Source organism: Equus quagga, chromosome 13, assembly GCF_021613505.1.
Source record: "Equus quagga isolate Etosha38 chromosome 13, UCLA_HA_Equagga_1.0, whole genome shotgun sequence".
In the NCBI taxonomy this organism is placed as follows: domain Eukaryota; kingdom Metazoa; phylum Chordata; class Mammalia; order Perissodactyla; family Equidae; genus Equus; species Equus quagga.
The window spans coordinates 81883617-81903399 of NC_060279.1; the positions used below are offsets into that span (position 1 = coordinate 81883617).

General features: G+C 44.4%; 1 protein-coding gene across 1 annotated transcript; it reads right to left on the reverse strand.

The window, feature by feature from the left end:
* Nucleotides 1-473: 473 nt before the first annotated feature.
* LOC124249664 (zinc finger protein 551-like) lies at nt 474-7972 on the reverse strand. Its single transcript, XM_046680859.1, has 3 exons — nt 7755-7972; nt 4411-4534; nt 474-2864 (listed from the first exon to the last, which is right to left on the reverse strand). Exons 1-3 carry the CDS (start codon nt 7785-7787, stop codon nt 1042-1044), a joined length of 1980 nt encoding a protein of 659 aa, XP_046536815.1. The 5' UTR covers nt 7788-7972; the 3' UTR covers nt 474-1041.
* Nucleotides 7973-19783: the final 11811 nt, after the last annotated feature.

The following is a 19783-nucleotide window of genomic DNA, read 5'->3' on the forward strand; positions in this document are numbered from 1 at the left end:
AACCTCAAATTAGGACCATGAAGCCCTCCAGACTTTCTTTCAAGGCCTTGGGCAGCAATGCAAATTAGACCAATATTGGACGAAGAGCTATTTCTGTCATCATACCATCCCTTCTGAAGGACAAAAAGGTTGGGATCCCCAAAGAATGTGGTCACCCTTACATGCTAACACATCACAATTCTGCTTTCAAATCACACCACAAAGTGAACTATTAAAGGTGCAAAACCAAAAAGACCTTTACTGGGGTTGGCCCAGTGGCACAGCAGTTAAGTGCGCACGTTCTCCTTCAGCGGCCTGGGGTTCTCCCGTTTGGATCCCAGGTGCAGACATGGCACCACTTGGCAAGCACAGGCATGCTATGGTAGGCATCCCACATACAAAGTAGAGGAAGACAGGCACAGATGTTAGCTCAGGGCCATCCTTCCCCAGCAAAAAGAGGAGGATTGGCAGATGTTAGCTCAGGGCTAATCTTCCTCAAAAAAAAAAAAAAAAAGACCTTTATTAAAAGAACATAAACTAGACCAATGTCATCAGTTCCTAGGTTGATGAATTAGAACCTGAAGAGTTCATCACAAGCCTGATGTGAGAACAACCACGTCCTTGAAAAAGGTAGTCCTTCTTAGTAAGTTGAGGATGGGTCTTCCTGACTGAAACTGGGTCAGGTCTATTCTTTAAAGACAGAGAGAAAGGAACGAGGATCCTGCAAAGGGCTCATAATTTCCTCAAGCAAATGGGACAAGAGAGGTCAGCTTCTCTGACCACACCAGGGTGCCGACTGATGTACACTGTTGAGGTGTGCCAGGGAGTAAAGGAGAAATGGCTTTAGCAACAGAAACTGCAGTGATATAAATCTGGCAATAGCCCTGGGCATGTTGGTTAGTGTATTACATTTCATTAAAGCCTCCCACATACCTGAAACTTATGAGGAACCTTATACAGTCTATTTTCAGATAAAAGAAGCTTACAGTCAGGAAAATGTCTTTCACACACTCTCCTCCAGCATTATTACACTGAGTGAAGAAAGAAATATTCCTGGCACATTTAAAGTTTTTCTCCAGTGTGAACTCTCCGGTGTCTAAGGAGGTTAGATTTGCGGCTAAAGGATTTGCCACATACACTACACTCATAAGGTCTTTCTCCAGTGTGCACTCTCTGGTGTTGAATGAGGTCAGATTTGTGGGTAAAGGGTTTCCCACATTCACTGCAGTCATAAGGCCTTTCACCAGTGTGACCTCTCTGGTGTTGAATGAGGCTAGAGCTTTGACTAAAGGATTTCCCACATTCACTACATTCATAAGGTCTTTCTCCAGTGTGAACTCTCTGGTGTTGAATGAGGCTAGCACTTTGGCTAAAGGATTTCCCACATTCCCCACATCCATAAGGCTTTTCTCCAGAATGAACTCTGCGGTGTTGAATAAGGCCAGAGCGTTGTCTAAAGGATTTCCCACATTGACCGCACTCATAAGGTCTTGTGCCAGTATGAATCCTCTGATGTTGAATGAGATCAGATTTGCGGGTAAAACACTTTCCACATTCACTGCAGTCAAAAGGTCTTTCTCCGGTGTGAACTCTCTGATGTTGAATGAGGATAAATTTGCGGCTAAAAGACTTCCCACAAACACTGCACTCATATGGCCTTTCTCCAGTATGAACACTCCGGTGCCGAATGAGGTTAGAGAACTGTCTGAAAGACTTTGCACATTCACTACACTTATAAGGCCTTTCACCACTGTGAATTCTCTGGTGTTGAATGAGTTCAGATTTGCAGCTAAAAGATTTCCCACAATCACTACACTCATAGGGCATTTCTCCAGTGTGAACTCTTCCATGTCGAATGAGGTTAAAGATCTGTCTAAAGGATTTCCCACATTCATTGCATTCATAAGGTCTTTCTCCAGTGTGAACTCTCTGGTGTCGAAAAAGGCTAGAGCTTTGTCTAAAGGACTTCCCACATTCAATACACTCATAAGGTCTTTCTCTAGTGTGAACTCTCCAGTGTTCAATGAGGTTAGATTTGTAGCTAAAGGATTTCCCACATTCGCCACACTCATAATGCTTTCCTCCAGTGTGTTGCCTCTGGTGGTAAATGAGTTTGGATCTGTGGATAAAGATTTTTCCACATTCACTGCATTCATAAGTCTTTTCTCTAGTGTGAGTTCTCCGGTGCTTAATAAGGTCAGAGACTTCGCTAAAGAATTTCCCACATTCACCACACTCATATGGCCTTTGTCCAGTGGGAACTTGCTGGTGCTGAACAAATCTGTAGTTGCAATTGAAGGCTTTCCTACATTTGCCACCCTCATAAAGCTGTTCTCCAGAGCAGACACTCTCATGCTGAACAAGTGTATGGTTGTGGCTGGGAGCTTTTTCACATTCACCCCTTTTGTCATGACTTTTTCCACTGAGAAAGGCCTGCCCACTCTCACTGTAACTGTGTGGTGTCTCACTGTAGGGAACGGCCTGGTGTTGGAGAAGGCTTAAGGTGGCCAGAGGGTCCTCACCAACCTCCCTACAGCTGAAAGGCTCCCCTGACACATACAAGCTGCAGCTTGTCACAAACGAGGCCCTGTTCACATCTCTATTCCAGGGCTTCTCTCTACTGTCCTGCCTCTGTTGCTGGTGAAGATTTCCACTGAAACAGAGACATCTCACACATGTGCTGCCCAAGTATGGTTTCTGCAAAGGGTGTACTGTTTGGTGCTCAGCATCATGCAAAATATCTTTCAGGCCTAGGATGCACATCTCACAGGAATGGGTGTTCTGGGTGGATGGACCGGTTGTGGAAGCTCTGACTTGTAAGTCTCCTTCTGCAGATACATTCTGCTCAGAAGGAGCGTCCTCATCTTCTGCTCCATGCCAACAACCTGAAAGCAGAAAAATGCTGAGGAAATGCATGTTGACTTTGGTGGAGGGGGAAACCCCAGGTGTGTTGGACACAAGTTGGGTCCAGAGACTGTTCTGAGGACAAGGGACTTGGGGGCAGGTTGAGAAAGGGGCTGCTTGGCTGTACTGGGCCTCTGAAGATCACAGAATAGGGGCCACCTCACCAAAGGACACAAAAATGGGGTGGACCATGTGGAGGAGTAGCAGAGTCTCCACCTCACTTGTCTGCCAACAGCCTTAAGCAAGACTTGGTCTGCTGGTGACATGGGCATGCTGTGTGGAAGACTGGTTGAGTCCTGTCCCAGTAAAACTCAACTGGAACTCAGTAGATGGTATTCAAAGACTATTTAAAAATATGTGTACACCTCATGAAACACGTGCAGGTAAATGTTGGTGAATATTTCAGAGGAACAGATGACACACGCCACAAAGGTGGAGGTAGACAGGAGCCAAAAGTTACAGATGAAATGACAAGTCAGCAAAGTGTCAAGTATGGGGAGAACAGGTAGAAATGAGGTGTGGCCAGTGGCACTTGCATCAACACAATATTAGAGGGGCCGGCCTGGTGGTGTAGTGGTTAAGTTCGCATGTGCTACTTTAGCAGCCAGGGGTTTGCCAGTTTGGATCCCGGGCGCAGACCTAGCACTGCTTATCAAGCCATGCTGTGGCAGGCATCCCACATATAAAATAGAGGAAAATAGGCACAGATGTTAGCTCAGGGCCAATCTTCCTCAGTAAAAAGAGGAGGATTAGCAGCAGATGGTCAATCTTCCTAAAAAAAAAAATCTTTTTTAAACAAACAAAAACACTACTGGACACGTGGTAGGTTCCTGGTATGATCTGAAAATAGACTTGATGTCATGTCCACCCCTACTTGCCACTCACCAGAGCCAGGCTTCCTCTGAGACCACCTGGTCATGTCCACCATGTGAAACAACCAGGGTTTACCCTGCACCCTCCACTGTGCAAATACTCAGAACAGGAATGATGCAAGATTTAATGAAAGACAGCATAGGTGAGTGGCCAGCACTGGCCCAGAGTCACTCGCCATACAATGGTATTCAGGAAAGAAAATACTACAAAAAAAAAAACAAAACAAAAGAAGAAGTGCCTTAAAAGAACAGCCCATGGTTCATGGCAGTAATGACCATGACCTGGAACAGGTAATCACAAAGAAAACTTAGCTAGAGGAAGGGGGCAAAACTGGAGGCCACAGATCCAGACATGGTCACCCTGCCAGGGAGAGGGCAAGCAAGAAGGGATCCATTAAACTGACTGTGAGACTCCTGACTCCCAGACCCTTCCCTGCACTTTTTGAAGCCACAGGTGTTAGGGCTGCTTGGGGAGCCCATTGCTCAGGGGATGACACACAGCTCAGCACTGGGAGCCACAGCATATATGACAAGAAAGTAGCAGGAAAGCAGCAGAGCCCACGGTCCACCTATGGGAAAGACAGAACTAACTCTGGGGAAGAAAGGAAAGGCAGGACATCACCTCAGGACACCAGGACGGATGTAAAGGTCTTACCCAGGGATGCTACAAGAGCAAAGGTCTCCAGCATCACATCACAGTACAGGAGTCTCTGAGCCTCATCGAGGAGCCTCCACTCCTCCTGGGAGAAGCTGATGGCCACATCCTCAAAGTTCATACCCTGTCATAAGGGGGACAGTTCATTCCATGATCAGCTTCTCTCCTAGGATTCCAAATTCATCATATCCCCCATCCTCCACATCCATCCTCTGCTCACTGTACTCCCCACCTCAGAGGAGATACCAGGCCTCAGTGCTATGGGGGCCACTCTCTCCTATATTCCCATTGATAATGTGTCCTCTCACAGCAACAACAGGCAGATGGGCAGATAGATGGTATCTGAGCTCTGGGTCTGGCATGTAGGCCACACTGACTCTTGTCAATGTGGTGGGTGTCACAAACATAGGTGAGGGAGAGATGCTGACCACAGGGAGGGTGTGAATGACCTGATACAGGTCTTGTCAGGCAATACTTGTGAGTCTCTCAGGTCATCCTTTCAAGACAAAAAAACACAACATCATCCTTTACTCTTATGATGCCAATTCAAGGGCCTGGGGGCCATCACCTACCTCTTCACATGCACATCGTTATTTCACCCACACTTCTCTCCCACATGCACAGTTTCAAAGGTCACACAACCCTGGCATGATGGGGACAGTTTGTTTCATGATCACGTTCTTTCCCAGGATTCTAATATCACAACCTCTCTAATCTATCCCTTGCTTACCCTCACCCCTTCCCCACATCAGGGAAGATTTCCAAGCCCAGGTGATAATGATGGTCACTGTCTCATCATGATCCTACTGACCACTGTGTCAGTCCTCAACCACAACAGGCAGTGGGGCAGGTAGATGGTATTTAAGCTCTGAGCCTGGCCTGTACAGCCCCAACACTCTCTTTCAGGCAACTCCACCAGAGGGCCCCAGATCGCTCATTTCTCCTACACCCCACCAAACATGGGCTCACCCTTCACTCTTATGCCAGTACCAGGACCCTGGGACCATGAGTTCACACTCTCTCTCCACGTGGACATCACTCTTTCTACCACACCTCTGTCTCACAACCACACTTCCACAGCTACGGCCACCTCCTGCCCTACACCACAGTCATCTCCTTGATCTCTCCATTCATCACTTAGCACATGTGGTCCAAAGAACGCTTGGCAAATTCAAACAGGATCAAGTACCAACCCAGCTCTTGATGGTCCCCACTGACAGAGGCAGCCTTGAGTCCTGCTATCAAGGCCTCTCTCTCTGACTGATCTTTGCTTCAACCTCACCTACTGAGAACCGCATCAGATTTCAGATACACATTACCCTCCTCCACTTGATGTCCCCTGACCAGTCAGCTTTCCTGTCTCCACCTAACCCTCATTCAAGGCCCAGCCCCAGTGGCCCTCTACTGTATGCCCAGGGACTCTCACGGATGATTTCTTGTCGCCCTAAGTTAATCTGTCAGCCTGATTGGAACACCCAGGAAACACCAAGGTTTATAACAAGATCTTGCTGAGGCTGTAGAGCAGTGTATAAGCACCAGCTTCAGCCTCAGAGTCACCTTACTTGAAATCCTATGCCTCTGCATCCATCTCATGTCCACTTGTTCCTCGAAGGCCTTGGCCACATGTGGAACCATATGCCCCCACCCACCCTCTCCCTACCTGTGTTGTGACAGTCACCTCCCACAACCAGGAGCCCAATGGGGTCACCCTCTTTTTCCTGGCCTACTATTACCATTATCATCCTGACCAGGATCCTCCATCTTAGAGTGACCATAGCTCCTCCCTGGTCTACCCACTCCATCACCCTTTGGAGAAGTCTCCATCCCGAACTCCTCCTCAGGTTCCAGATGCCCAAAAACTGGTCTCTGAAACATCTCACATCCTGAGCAGGCCACAAATAAAACTTCTAATAACCCCAGTGAAAAAAATTACTCTTAGTTGGACTTCCCCATTTCAGTTGAGGGAGCTTCCACCCTTCCAGCTGCTACAACAAAACCTTCAAGTTATCCCTGACTCCTCCCTTTCTCTTTCTCTCAACCTCAAAATTAGAGAACTGAGGCAGCTATACCCAATACACTGATCCAGAATCCAATCAATTCTCCCACATCCACCACCACCACTCTGGTCCAGCTACCATCACACTCACCCAGACTATGGCAGTAGCCTCCTCCTGATCTTCCTACCCCCAACCTCCCACCCATACTGTTCTCCATGCTGCAGCCACAGGGAGCAGGATGAGACCCGGGTCAGATCACCTGCCTTCACTGCTCCCTAGATCCCATCGCTCCCAACACCTCCAGAAGAGACACCCAACTTCTCACAAAGCTGTTCCACACCTGACTCCTGCCCTACTGCTCCCAGTTCCCATGAGAAAGAGAAGATACCTGCAGGCCCCTGAACCAGTTCAGCCTCCCCTCCAAGCCTGTGCACCCTCTAGGATCCACGCCTGGGACGAACTTCCACACCTCTTTCCACTGGTTGTCAACAACAGGAACCATTCCAAAGAACCCTAGACTTGGACTTAGAACCCTGGGCTTGCTGCCTGTTCCAGTTTCCCAGGCTCGAGGGCTGGAAGAGGGGCAGAACAGTCCCAGGACACCAACATCCGAGAGACCGTGTGGGTGGGGTGGGTGAGGACGCGGGGGGGCCCTGAAATGAGCCCCACACACCAGGAGCCCTAAGCCATGCTGCACTTCCAGGGAATCTGGGCGAGGAGGGAGGTCCTCTGACAGACCGGTAACCACGGCCAGGAAACACGGGCTCACGCCACTCTCACCGCCGCCCAGCCCTGGAGCGGGTGACCTCGGAGGACAGCACTCCCTCTGGCCTCAGTCCTCAGAGCAGGCTCCTCCCGCTCCGCACGTGCCAGGACCACCCTCCCTGCGCCCAACTGTCATCGTCTGTCCACGCCCTGTGCTCCCCTCGACCGGCTTCTGGAAACCGTCAGAACCTTCTCCCGGGCAGCGGCCCTCCTGTTCCAGCCCGCCTGGCTCCCAGCGTCCTGAGGACGAAGGCAACACGCCTCAGGCACAACTGCGTCTCATTCTCTGTCGCCTGCGGACACGACACAGAGCCTGGGGTCCCCTCCGCCCGGGGCCCTCGCACAGAAGGAGCAGCCCCTCCCCTGCCGGTCTAGGCGAGACTCCACCTCACACTGCTCCCTGCGGACACAACGCGGACCCGGCGCCCCGCCGCCCGGGACCCCCGCCCGCAGCCACAGGCCCCACGAGCGCCTCCCCGGCCCGGCCCCGGGGCCTGGGCTGCAGGCCCGGGAGCAGCGCCCGCCCTCGGGCTGGAGCTCGGGCTGCGCTGCGGGCGGGGCGGGCCGGAACCGAGCGCTCACCTGAGCCGGCTCCCTCCGCGCGGCCGCCGCCATCGGCCTCGGGGGCGGAGCTCCCGGTCTGGTGCGGGTCACCCGGGGCGCGCCGCCGCCAAGCCTCAGACCCGCTCTGAGCAGCGGGGACAACGTCTTCAGGGCCTTCTCCGTCGCGACCCAGCGCTACAGGGCCTCTCCCTCAGTGAACAGAGTCCAGAGAAGCCAAAACGACCGCCACGAGGAAGATGCCGGAAGCCCCGCCCTCACCGGACCCGCACGCACGGAAATTCCCCTGTCCTGGATTCTCATTGGCTCAACTCCTCCCCGTTTTCGCATTGCTCTCTGGGTAGTGTAGTTTCATCAGCTGCACAGCGGGACGGCTGTCTCAGCCATTGACCTGTGCCAGTAACGGTTTGGCGGCACAGCTAGTGGCGCTGGGAAATGAGGACTTGAGCCTTCACGAAAAAGGGAAGTGCTTACTACTTAAAGGGGCGTTTCCCAGGTTTCTGCGGAGTGTTATCTGCGACTCATCACTTAAGCGTATAGAGACATCATTTTAGACTCGCTGAAGCTCAGAACGCCCCCAGAGGCTAAAAATATTACTTAAATTATTCTCAAAGGCTGCAAATCCAAATGGATACGTTCTCTTTCAGATACGTACTTCATTTACTCTTAGCTGGAATGTAGTATTTTCTTGCTATTCAAATGCATGTCGTCAAAAGCATTCATCTCTGGCTCTGGTTCCCACAGAGAACATCTCTCCTGCCTGTACTCAGTGATCGTGTCCAAATCATACAGCAACACTGTTTATCTACTCAATATTTCTTATTCGATATCCGAAGGTATGTTCAATTCCTTTATGAATCAGACATCTATTTCAACCTGAGGGCAACTTTTTTTTTTTCTTGAAGATTAGCCCTGAGCTAACCGCTGCCAATCTTCCTCTTTTTGCTGAGGAAGACTGGCCCTGAGCTAACATCCTGCTCATCTTCCTCTACTTTATATGTGGGACGCCTGCCACAGCATGGCTTTTGCTGAGCGGTGCCATGTCCGCACCCGGGATCTGAACCGGCGAACCCAGGCCACTGAGAAGCAGAAGGTGCGCACTTAACCGCCGCGCCGCGGAGCCCGCCCCTAAAACAGGATTTAATAACTTGCTCTCAGGGGCCGCCTGGTGGTGCAGCGGTTAAGTGTGCACGTTCTCCTTCAGCGGCCCGGGGTTCTCCGGTTCAGATCCCGGGTGCGGACATGGCACCACTTGGCAAGCCATGCTGTGGTAGGCGTCCCACATAAAATAGAGGAAGATGGGCACGGATGTTAGCTCGGGGCCAGTCTTCCTCAGCAAAAAGAGGAGGATTGGCAGCGGTTAGCTCAGGGCTTATCTTCCTCAAATAAATAAATAAAAATTTGAAAAATAAATTCTCTATGGGATAGTGGCTACGGCGTTCTCAGGCAGAGCACATGTGCAAAGGGGGCATCTGAACACCCATCATCTTCTTGCTAGGAAGGGATTATCATTATTCCACTGATTGCCAGGACTGTTGTACATGATGAATTGATGATATCTCAGAAAAGAGTTGTGAAATGTCAGTTACAGAGACCTGTTAATAATGATCATGTAGTTATTCAAAGAGAGTGTAGAAATAGCTCTGGAGAAACACCTTTGCAGGGTGAAAATGTGAAGACCCCAGATGATTTTTAACAGAAGATATAGAAGTCTGACAAGAGGTCAGAGATAAATTGAGCCTAAGCTTGTGTTGTGATTCTTTTCACCAGTTTCATCCTAGTTGATCTGTAGTGATTTCTCTCGGCAGGTTTAACTTACAATTTCATAATGACTCATGGCAAAGAAGTTTTCTAGGCCTGATGACCACTGATATACATTCTTTAATGAGGATTCTGCTCAAATATGTTGCCTATTTGATTCTTTGTCTTTTTCATATTGATTTCTAGAATTTCTTTAATACGCAAGTCCTTTAGGCAAATATTCGTATTTGTTTTTGTCACTATGTAGCAATTTTTAATCAACTTTTTTTTAGTTTTTAAAACCAAACTTAATTTTGTTTAAACTTTACTATTGAGATAGTCAAGAACAACTTTTTAAAAAAATTTTTATTGAGTTAATGATAGGTTACAATCTTGAGGAATTTCAGTTGTATATTATTGTCTGTCAGTCGTGTTGTAGGTGCAACCCTTCACCCTTTGTGCCCACCCCCCACCTCATCTTTCCCCTGGTAGCCACTAATCTGTTCTCTTTGTCCACATATTTAAAGTCCTCATATGAGTGGAGTCATACAGAGATTGTCCTTTTCTATCTAGCTAATTTCACTTAACATAATTGCCTCAAGGTCCATCCATGTTGTTGCAAATGGGACGATTTTGTTCTTTTTTACGGCTGAGTAGTATTCCATTGCGTATATATATATATACCACATCTTCTTTATCCAATCATCTGCTGATGGGCACTTAGGTTGCTTCCACATCTTAGCAATTGTAAATAACACTGCAATGAACATTGGGGTGCATCGGACTTTCGGAATTGCTGACTTCAAGCTCTCTGGATAGATACCCAGTAGTGGGATAGCTGGGTCATATGGTAGTTCTATTTTTAATTTTTTGAGTAATCTCCATACTGTTTTCCATAGTGGCTGCACCAGTTTGCATTCCCACCAGCAGTATATGAGGGTTCCTTTTTCTCCACAACCTCTCCAACATTTGTTACTATTAGTTTTAGACATTTGTGTCACTCTAATGGGTGTAAGGTGATATCTTAGTGTAGTTTTGATTTGCATTTCCCTGATGATCAGCGATGATGAACATCTTTTCATGTGCCTATTGGCCATCCATATATCTTCTTTGGAGAAATGTCTGTTCATGTCTCCTGCCCATTTTTTTATCGGGTTGTTTGATTTTTTGTTGTTGAGTTGTGTGAGTTCTTTATATATTATGGATATTAAGCCTTTGTCGGATGTATGACTTGCAAATATTTGTTCCCAGTTAGTGTGTTGTTTTTCTGTTTCAATCCTGTTTTCCCTTGCCTTGAAGAAGCCCTTTAGTCTGATGAAGTCCCATTTGTTTATTCTTTCTATTGTTTCCCTTGTCTGAGAAGACATGGTGTCCGAAAAGATCCTTTTAATACTGATGTCAAAGAGTGTACTGCTTACATTTTCTTTTAGAAGCCTTATGGTTTCAGGTCTCACCTTTAGGTCTTTGATCCATTTTGAGTTTATTTTTGTGAATGGCGAAAAAGAATGGTCAATTTTCATTCTTTTACATGTGGCTTTCCAGTTTGCCCAGCACCATTTGTTGAAAAGACTTTCTTTTCTCCATTGTATGCCCTCAGCTCCTTTGTCGAAGATAAGCTGTCCATAGATGTGTGGTTTTATTTCTGGGCATTCAATTCTGTTCCATTGATCTTTGCACCTGTTTTTGTACCAGTACCATGCTGTTTTGATTACTGTAGCTTTGTAGTAAGTTTTGAAGTCAGGGATCGTGATACCTCCTATTTTGTTCTTTTTTCTCAGCATTGCTTTAGCAATTTGGGGTCTTTTGTTGCCCCATATGAATTTTATGATTCTTTGTTCTAATTCTGTAAAGAATGTCATTGGGGTTCTGATTGGGATAGCATTGAATCTGTAGATTGCTTTAGGTAGAATGGACTGTTTTCGTTTAAAGATTTTTAATTTTTTCCTTTTTCTCCCCAAAGCCCCCTGGTACATAGTTGTATATTCTTCGTTGTGGGTCCTTCTAGTTGTGGCATGTGGGACGCTGCCTCAGCGTGGTTTGATGAGCAGTGCCATGTCCACGCCCAGGATTCGAACCAACGAAACACTGGGCCACCTGCAATGGAGCCTGCGAACTTAACTACTCGGCCGTGGGGCCAGCACTAGAATGGACATTTTAACTATGTTTAGTCTTCCAATCCATGTGCATAGAATGTCTTTCCATCTCTTTATGTCGTCATCCATTTCTTTCAGAAAAGCCTTGTAATTTTCATTGTATAGGTCTTTCACTTCCTTAGTTAAATTCACCCCGAGGTATTTTATTCTTTTTGTTGCAATTGTGAATGGTATTGTGTTCTTGAGTTCTTTTTCTGTTAGTTTGTTATCAGAGTATAGAAATGCTACTGATTTATGTAAATTGATTTTATACCCTGCAACTTTGCTGTAGTTGTTGATTACTTCTAAAAGTTTTCCAATGGATTCTTTGGGTTTTTCTATATATAAGATCATGTCGTCTGCAAACAGCGAGAGTTTCACTTCTTCCCCCGGATTTGGATTCCTTTTATTCCTTTTTCTTGCCTGATTGCTCTGGCCGGGACCTCCAGAACTATGTTAAATAAGAGTGGTGATAGAGCGCATCCTTGTCTCATTCCTGTTCTCAGGGGGATGGCGCTCAGTTTTTGCCCATTGAGAATGATGTTGGCCGTGGGTTTGTCATATATGGCCTTTATTATGTTGAGGTAGTTTCCTTCTATGCCCATTTTCTTCAGAGTTTTTATCATAAATGGCTGTTGGATCTTGTCAAATGCTTTCTCTGCATCTATTGAGATGATCATGTGGTTTTTATTCCTCAGTTTGTTGATGTGGTGTATCACGTTGATTGATTTGCAGATGTTGAACCATCCCTGTGTCCCTGGTATAAATCCCACTTGATCATGATGTAAGATCCTTTTGATGAATTGCTGTATTTGAGTTGCCAAAATTTTCTTGAGAATTTTTTTTTATTAATATTATGGGAGATTCCAACCTTGTGAGATTTCAGATGTACATTATTGTTAGTCATGTTGTGGGTACACCACTTCCCCCTTTGTGCCCTCCCCCCAACCCCCCTTTTCCCTGGAAACCACCAATCATATCTCCTTGTCAATATGTTAACTTCCACCTATGAGTGGAGTCATATAGAGTTCATCTTTGTCTGGCTTATTTCGCTTAACATAATACCCTTGAGGTCCATCCATGTTGCTGCGAATGGGCCAATTTTGTCCTTTTTTATGGCTGAGTAGTATTCCATTGTGTATATATACCATATCTTCTTTATCCAATCATCTGTTTCTGGGCATTTAGGTTGGTTCCACGTCTTGGCTATTGTAAATAATGCTGTGATGAACATAGGAGTGCAAGGGACTCTTGGGATTTCTGATTTCAGGTTCTTAGGATAGATACCCAGCCATGGGATGGCTGGGTCATAGGGTATTTCTATTTTTAACTTTTTGAGAAATCTCCATACTGTTTTCCATAGTGGCTGTACCAGTTTGCATTCCCACCAGCAGTGTATGAGGGTTCCTTTTTCTCCACAATCTCTCCAACATTTGTTACTATTTGTTTTAGATATTTTTGTCATTCTAATGGGTGTAAGGTGATATCTTAGTGTAGTTTTGATTTGCATTTCCCTGATGATTAGCAATGATGAACATCTTTTCATGTGTCTATTGGCCATACTTATATCTTCTTTCGAGAAATGTCTGTTCATGTCCTCTGCCCATTTTTTGATCGGGTTGTTTGTTTTTTTTGTTGTTAAGCTGTGTGAGTTCTTTGTATATTATGGAGATTAACTGTTGAGAATTTTTGCATCTATGTTCATCAGCGATATTGGCCTGAAGTTCTCTTTTTTCGTGCTGTCCTTGTCAGGTTTTGGTATCAGTGTGATGTTGGCCTCGTAGAATGTGTTAGGAAGTGTTCTATCCTCCCTAGTTTTTTGGAATAGCTTGAAAAGGATAGGTATTAAATCCTCTCTGAAAGTTTGGTAGAATTCCCCAGGAAAGCCATCTGGTCCTGGGGTTTTATTCTGTGGGATGCTTTTGATGGCTGTTTCAATCTCTTTCCTTGTGATTGGTTGGATCAAATTGTCTGCTTCTTCTTGAGTGAGTTTTGGGAGATTGTAGGAGTCCAAGAATTTATCCATTTCCTCTAGGTTATCCATTTTGCTGGCATATAGTTTTTCATAGTATTCTCTTATAATCCGTTGTATTTCTGTGGAGTCTGTTGTTATTTCTCCTCTTTCATTTCTGATTTTGTTTATTTGAGCTTTCTCCCTTTTTTTCTTTGTAAGTCTGGCTAGGGGTTTCCCAATTTTATTTATCTTGTCAAAGAACCAGCTCTGTTTCATTGGTCCTTTCTACTGCCTTTTTCGTTTCAGTAGCATTTATTTCTGCTCTGATTTTTATTATTTCTCTCCTTCTGCTGTCTTTGGGCTTTGTTTGTTCTTCTTTCTCTAATTCAGTTAGGTGTAGTTTAAGATTGCTGATTTGGGATTTTTCTTGTTTGTTAAGATGTGCCTGAATTGCGATGAATTTTCCTCTAAATACAGCTTTTGCTGCATCCCATATGAGTTCGTATGGCATGTTATCATTTCATTTGTTTCCAGGTATTTTTTGATTTCTTCTTTAATTTCTTCAATAATCCATTGCTTGTTCAATAGTGTATTGTTTAGTCTCCACATCCTTGTGCCTTTCTCAGCTTTTTTCTTGTAATTAATTTCTAGCTTTACAGCATTATGATTGGAGAAGATGCTTGTTATTATTTCAATTTTTTTAAATTTGTAGAGGCTTGCCTTGTTTCCCAACCTATGGTCTATCCTTCAGAATGTTCCATGCACACTTGAGAAGAATGTGTATTCTGCTGTTTTTGGATGAAGTGTTCTATATATGTCTATTAAGTCCAACTGTTTTAGCTTTTCATTTAGCTCCACTGTTTCCTTGTTGATTTTGTGTCTGGGTGATCTGTCCATTGATGTGAATGGGGTGTTCAGGTCCACAACTATTATGGTGTTATTTTTGATATCTTCTTTTAGGTTTCTTAATAGTTGCTTCATGAAATTTGGTGCTCCTGTGTTGGGTGCATAGATATTTATAAGTGTTATTTCTTCTTGATGAAGTGTCCCTTTGATCATTATATATTGGCACTCTGTGTCTCTCTTTATCTGCCTTATCTTGAAGTCTGTTTTGTCTGATATAAGTATTGTGATACCTGCTTTCTTTTGTTTCCTATTAGCTTGGAGTATTGTCTTCCACCCCTTCACTCTGAGACTGTGTTTGTCTTTGGAGCTGGGGTGTGTTTCCTGGAGGCAACAAATTATTGGATCTTGTTCTTTAATTCATTTTGCCACTGTGTGTCTTTTTATTGGAGAGTTCAATCAGTTTACATTGAGGGTGAGTATTGATGCATGAGGGCTTAATGCTGTCATTCTGTTGCTCGTTTTCCGGTTTTCCTGTGTTTCCTTTGTTTCTCGTCCTGTGTGTTTTAGCCTACCCATTGACTTCTGCAATTTCTCATGCTGGGTTTCTTAGATTTTTCCTTATTTATGTTTTGTGTCTCTCTTCTGTTTTTTAGTTTAGTGGTTACCCTGAAGTTTGTATTCAGAATCTCGTGTATAACATAGTCCATTTTCTGGTGGTGTCTTACTTCCTTAGCCTAGACTGTTTCAGTCCCTTTCCTCCTCCCCTCCTAAATTATTATTTTCATCTCTTATTCCAACTTGTGTTGTGAGTTGTGGCTAGAGTGATAAGATTGTCTTTGCTTTTGTGATTTCCTTCCCTTTATCCTAATTCTATAGTTGAATATTTGCTATCCTATTCAGATTCTATCTATTTGTCTCCCTACTCTGTGTTTTGTGACCCCTTACTCCCTTTTCTTCTTTTTTCAGGTATGAGAGCCTTCTTGAGTATTTCTTGTAGTGGAGGTCTTGTGACTATGAAGTCTCTCGGCTTTTGTTTGTCTGGAAAAGATTTAATTTCTCCCTCATATCTGAAGGATATTTTTGCTGCATAGAGTATTCTTGGCTGAAGGTTTTTATCCTTTAAGGTTTTGAATATGTCACTCCCATCTCTCCTAGCTTGTAAGGTTTCTGTAGAGAAATCTGCTGAAAGTCTGATGGGGGTTCCTTTGTAGGTTATTTTCTTCTGCCTTGCTGCCCTGAGTATTCTTTCTTTGTCCTTCATTTTTGCCATTTTTACTACTATGTGCCTTGCAGTAGGTCTTTTTACATTGACAAATCTAGGAGATCTGAAAGCTTCCTCCGCACACATTTCTCTCCCAATCCCTAGATTTGGGAAGTTCTATTACTTCATTGAGCACACTTTTTTTTTTTATTGAGTTATTGATAGGTTACAATTTTGTGAAATTTCAATTGCACATTAATGTTTGTCAGTCATGTTGTAGGTGCACCACTTCACCCTTTGTGCCCACCCCCCACCCCACCTTTCCCCTGGTATCCACTAAACTGTTCTTGGTCCATAGTTTTAAATTCCTCATATGAGTGGAGTCATACACAGATTATCTTTCTCTTGCTGGCTTATTTCACTTAACATAATTCTCTCAAGGTCCATCCATGTTATTGCAAATGGAATGATTCTGTTCTGTTTTGCAGCTGAGTAGTATTCCATTGTGTATATGTACCACATCTTCTTTATCCATTCGTCTGTTGATGGGCACTTAGGTTCCTTCCACGTCTTGGCTATTGTAAACAGTGCTGCAATAAACATTGGGGTGCACAGGACTTTTGGGATTGCTGACTTCAGGCTCTTTGGATAAATACCCAGTAGTGGGATGGCTGGATCGTATGGTAGTTCTATTTTTAGTTTTTTGAGGAATCTCCATACTGTTTTCCATAGTGGCTGCACCAGTTTGCATTCCCACCAGCAGTGTATGAGGGTTCCTTTTTCTCCACAACCTCTCCAACATTTGTTGCTATTAGTTTTAGATATTTTTGTCATTCTAACGGGTGTAAGGTGATATCTCAGTGTAGTTTTGATTTGCATTTCCCTGATGATCAGCGATGATGAGCATCTTTTCATGTGGATTGAGCACACTTTCTGAGCCATTTTCCTTTTCCATGCCCTCAGGTATTCCGATGATTCTTAAGTTGTACTTTCTCATTGAGTCAGCTATTTCTCTGAGATTTTCTTCAGTTTTTTAAATTCTTAGTTCTCTTTCTTCCTCTGTCTGGAGCCATTCAGCCTGTCTATCTTCGATTATGCTAATTTACTCCTCTATGGTGTCTACACGGGCATTCAGGGAATCCATTTTCTGTTTTATCTGACCCATTGTATTTTTCATCTCTAGTATTTCTAATTGATTTTCCTTTATAATTTCAATCTCTTTTGTGAAGTAACTCCACTACTCGTTGACTTGTTTCTCTATATTTCCCTTTACCTCCTTGAATATTTTGAGGATAGCTATTTTGAACTCCTCTTCACTTAGTTTGCCAATTTCCAAGCCCTCAGGAGCTACTTTTGTATTTTTATTGTTTTCCTTTTGGACTGGAGCTTTTATAAATTGCTGGATGGCAGAGGAGCAGTTTTTGCGCATGATGCTATTATTCGGCTGCAATTACAGCCTGTCACCACTAGATGGGGGGGCGAGAGGCTTGTTTTCTGAGCCCTGCGCCTTCAGCCATGATGGCGGGGCGCAGCATGGTTTGGAGGAGGAGGGGCACTTTCACTCAGGCTGACCGTATTGTATCAGCTCTCACTTTCTGGTCTCCTGGGGCCCTGGCTTGCTGGGGTTCCCCCACGCGAAAGCTTTCCCCTGTTAGAGGGTTTCCACTGCATGGGCGTGGGCGTCCTGGATGATCCCCCGACACATGGCCCCTCCTCAGCTCCTTCCTGCACCTGCGGCAGGCATCCCAGTCTCTAGGGGCGAGAGCGAAGCTCTCTCTACCCTATTTCAGTTCCTCTGAGGCTGGCTGCAGCCTCTGCACATTCTGTAGTTTGGCTGCTGTGGGTCTCTGATGATTTCTGTTATTAGGATTGTTTTTTCGGTTGGAATTCAGTTGCTCTTTTTGGTTGTACTTTGGAGGGGAGAGAGTCCCTGGTGAGCTCACGCTGCCATGTTGCTGACGTCACTCCTCCTTTAATCAACATTTTTGAGGTCATGTATGTATAGATGTTATTCCAGTGTTTTCAGAGTTGTCTTTGCTTATAACTAGCAATTCCTCAATATTCAAAAGTTTTAGGGGCTGGCCTGGTGGCAGAGTGGTTAAGTTCACATTCTATGCTTTGGCAGCCTGGGGTTTGTGGGTTTGGATCCCAGGCATGGACCTAGCACCACTCATCAAGCCACACTGTGGCAGCATCCCACATAAAATAGAGGAATATTAGCACAGATGTTAGCTCAGTGACAATCTTCCTCAAGTAAAAAGAGGAAGATTGGCAACAGATGTTAACTCAGGGCCAATCTTCCTCACACACACACACACACAAAACCTTTAGTTAATAATTCCTTTATTAAACTTCCTCTATTCTTATGACTATGGAGTCTCTTTCTCCTGATTGGACTCTAACTGATCATGAATTGGTTCTGGCAGTTGTCCTATTAGGTCAACCCATAAGGATGGGATTTGGGGATTGGTTTGGCCATGCCCTTGGGCTTGAAGGAAGTGCTGATCATCTAACCAATGGGAAGTAGGATACTAGTGACCCATGGTATGCAGTGGCATCATAATTCATCTATGACCTGGGATTGATTATGATGAAGGGGCAACTGTAGCACATGCCTTGAGACCAAGTGGGTGCTGCAATGAATATTAAGGCAGTGATGGTGAGTACAAGGAGCGTGGTCTGGGAAGGATTCTTTTGAGTTCACATTTTTGCTGACAAAGAGAAAATAGCAAGCTCAGCTTAAGTACCAGTACAAGAAACAGAAAATTACCATGATACCCCTCCCAAGCTCTGATTTCTTTTTTTTTTTTTTTTCGGTTGGGAAAGATTTGCCCTGAGCTAACATCTGTTGCCAATCTTCCTCTCTCTCTTTTTTTCCTCCCCAAAGCCCCAGGAGATAGTTTTATATTCTAGTTGTAAGTCCCAAAGAAACTCTGATTTCTGTAGCTGCAGGGCTCGTATTGCTGGAAACCAAAACTTTCAACACATGGCTTGCTGAATTAAAGTTACAGTTGAATACACAGTATTACAGTTTCTCATGTGAAAGATAGGACATTGATTGATAAAGAGGGATTCTGAATTTTGGAATGGGGGACATCTGGTTGGTGCAGAAGAAACTGACAATCTAGAACCCTTAAGTCACTCTGAGTCTCTCTTACCAGGTGTCTGAGGAGACCAACCTTCCTCTGCTAACATCACCTGGGGCCGAGGCCTGTAAAAGAATGCCAATTCTCCACCAGAATTACCACAACAACCCATAAGTAGTATTGTTGACGCAAATAAGCCATAACCAATCTATCAATTAAAATTAGGGTGAGTTTATTATGAGCCAAGTTTGAAGACTACAGCCCATTGAGGCCTTGTCCCACAAGGAAGGAAGCCCACCAAAGAAGTGGGGTGTACAGAGTGATTATTTACCACCTTGGAACAAAGAGTATACATCACATATGATAGGAATGTCCCTTTTACTACTGTCATGAGATGCTTGGCTGATACAGCAGGTCAGTTGTCACAAGGTGAGCATGGCAGGTTGGTAACTAAATCTTAGTTTCCAAGAAGAGATGCTTATCTTCAAGGAAATGTTAATATGGGGGAAGCTACAACCCTATCTTTAAGGGCATCATTCTTATGTTTGGGACATTGTAAATGTTTAAAGACGAAGCACAATCCATGGTCAACAGGCCACATCAGGCCTTTTCAAATAACAAGGTCAGGACAAACTACTTTTAACCCAAATGGCTTCCTCATATACTTTAATATATCCTATTGTTTTCATGTGTTAATTTTGTTTATTTCATTTGTTTCATTTTCCCCCTTTTGATCTCTGATGTTTCAATAAAAAGCACTGACAATCAAAATATCGTCCCTTGGTGCCTGCCCTGGGTCCATCGTGTTCCTCACTGTTAGGCTTTTATCTCATTTGTTTGCGTAGTTATTCACATTGGGAGCAAATAGTTGGACAAGCATTTATATTAACAGAGGAAGCATTTCATAAGCTATATAATTTTTCAATTTATTTTAGATTGTTGCACATTGTACATGTGCTTTTACATGATGCCTCATGATTACATCGTTTACAAAAATAAAACAGTTATAGTAATGATGACAATTCAGTATTGTAAACAAGTTAGTTTTGAAATGAGTTCTTAGGCATAGTCTTTACCAGAAAAGAAAATTC

What these genes read in the sequence shown, in the direction of transcription:
- LOC124249664 (XM_046680859.1), bottom strand. Translation starts at nt 7,787, where the DNA reads ATGGCGGCGGCCGCGCGGAGGGAGCCGGCTCAG. An exon ending in CGCGGAGGGAGCCGGCTCAG is followed by an intron (nt 4,535 to 7,754) that starts GTGAGCGCTCGG and finishes CCCTTATGACAG; the next exon opens with GGTATGAACTTTGAGGATGT. An exon ending in TGCTCTTGTAGCATCCCTGG is followed by an intron (nt 2,865 to 4,410) that starts GTAAGACCTTTA and finishes TTCTGCTTTCAG; the next exon opens with GTTGTTGGCATGGAGCAGAA.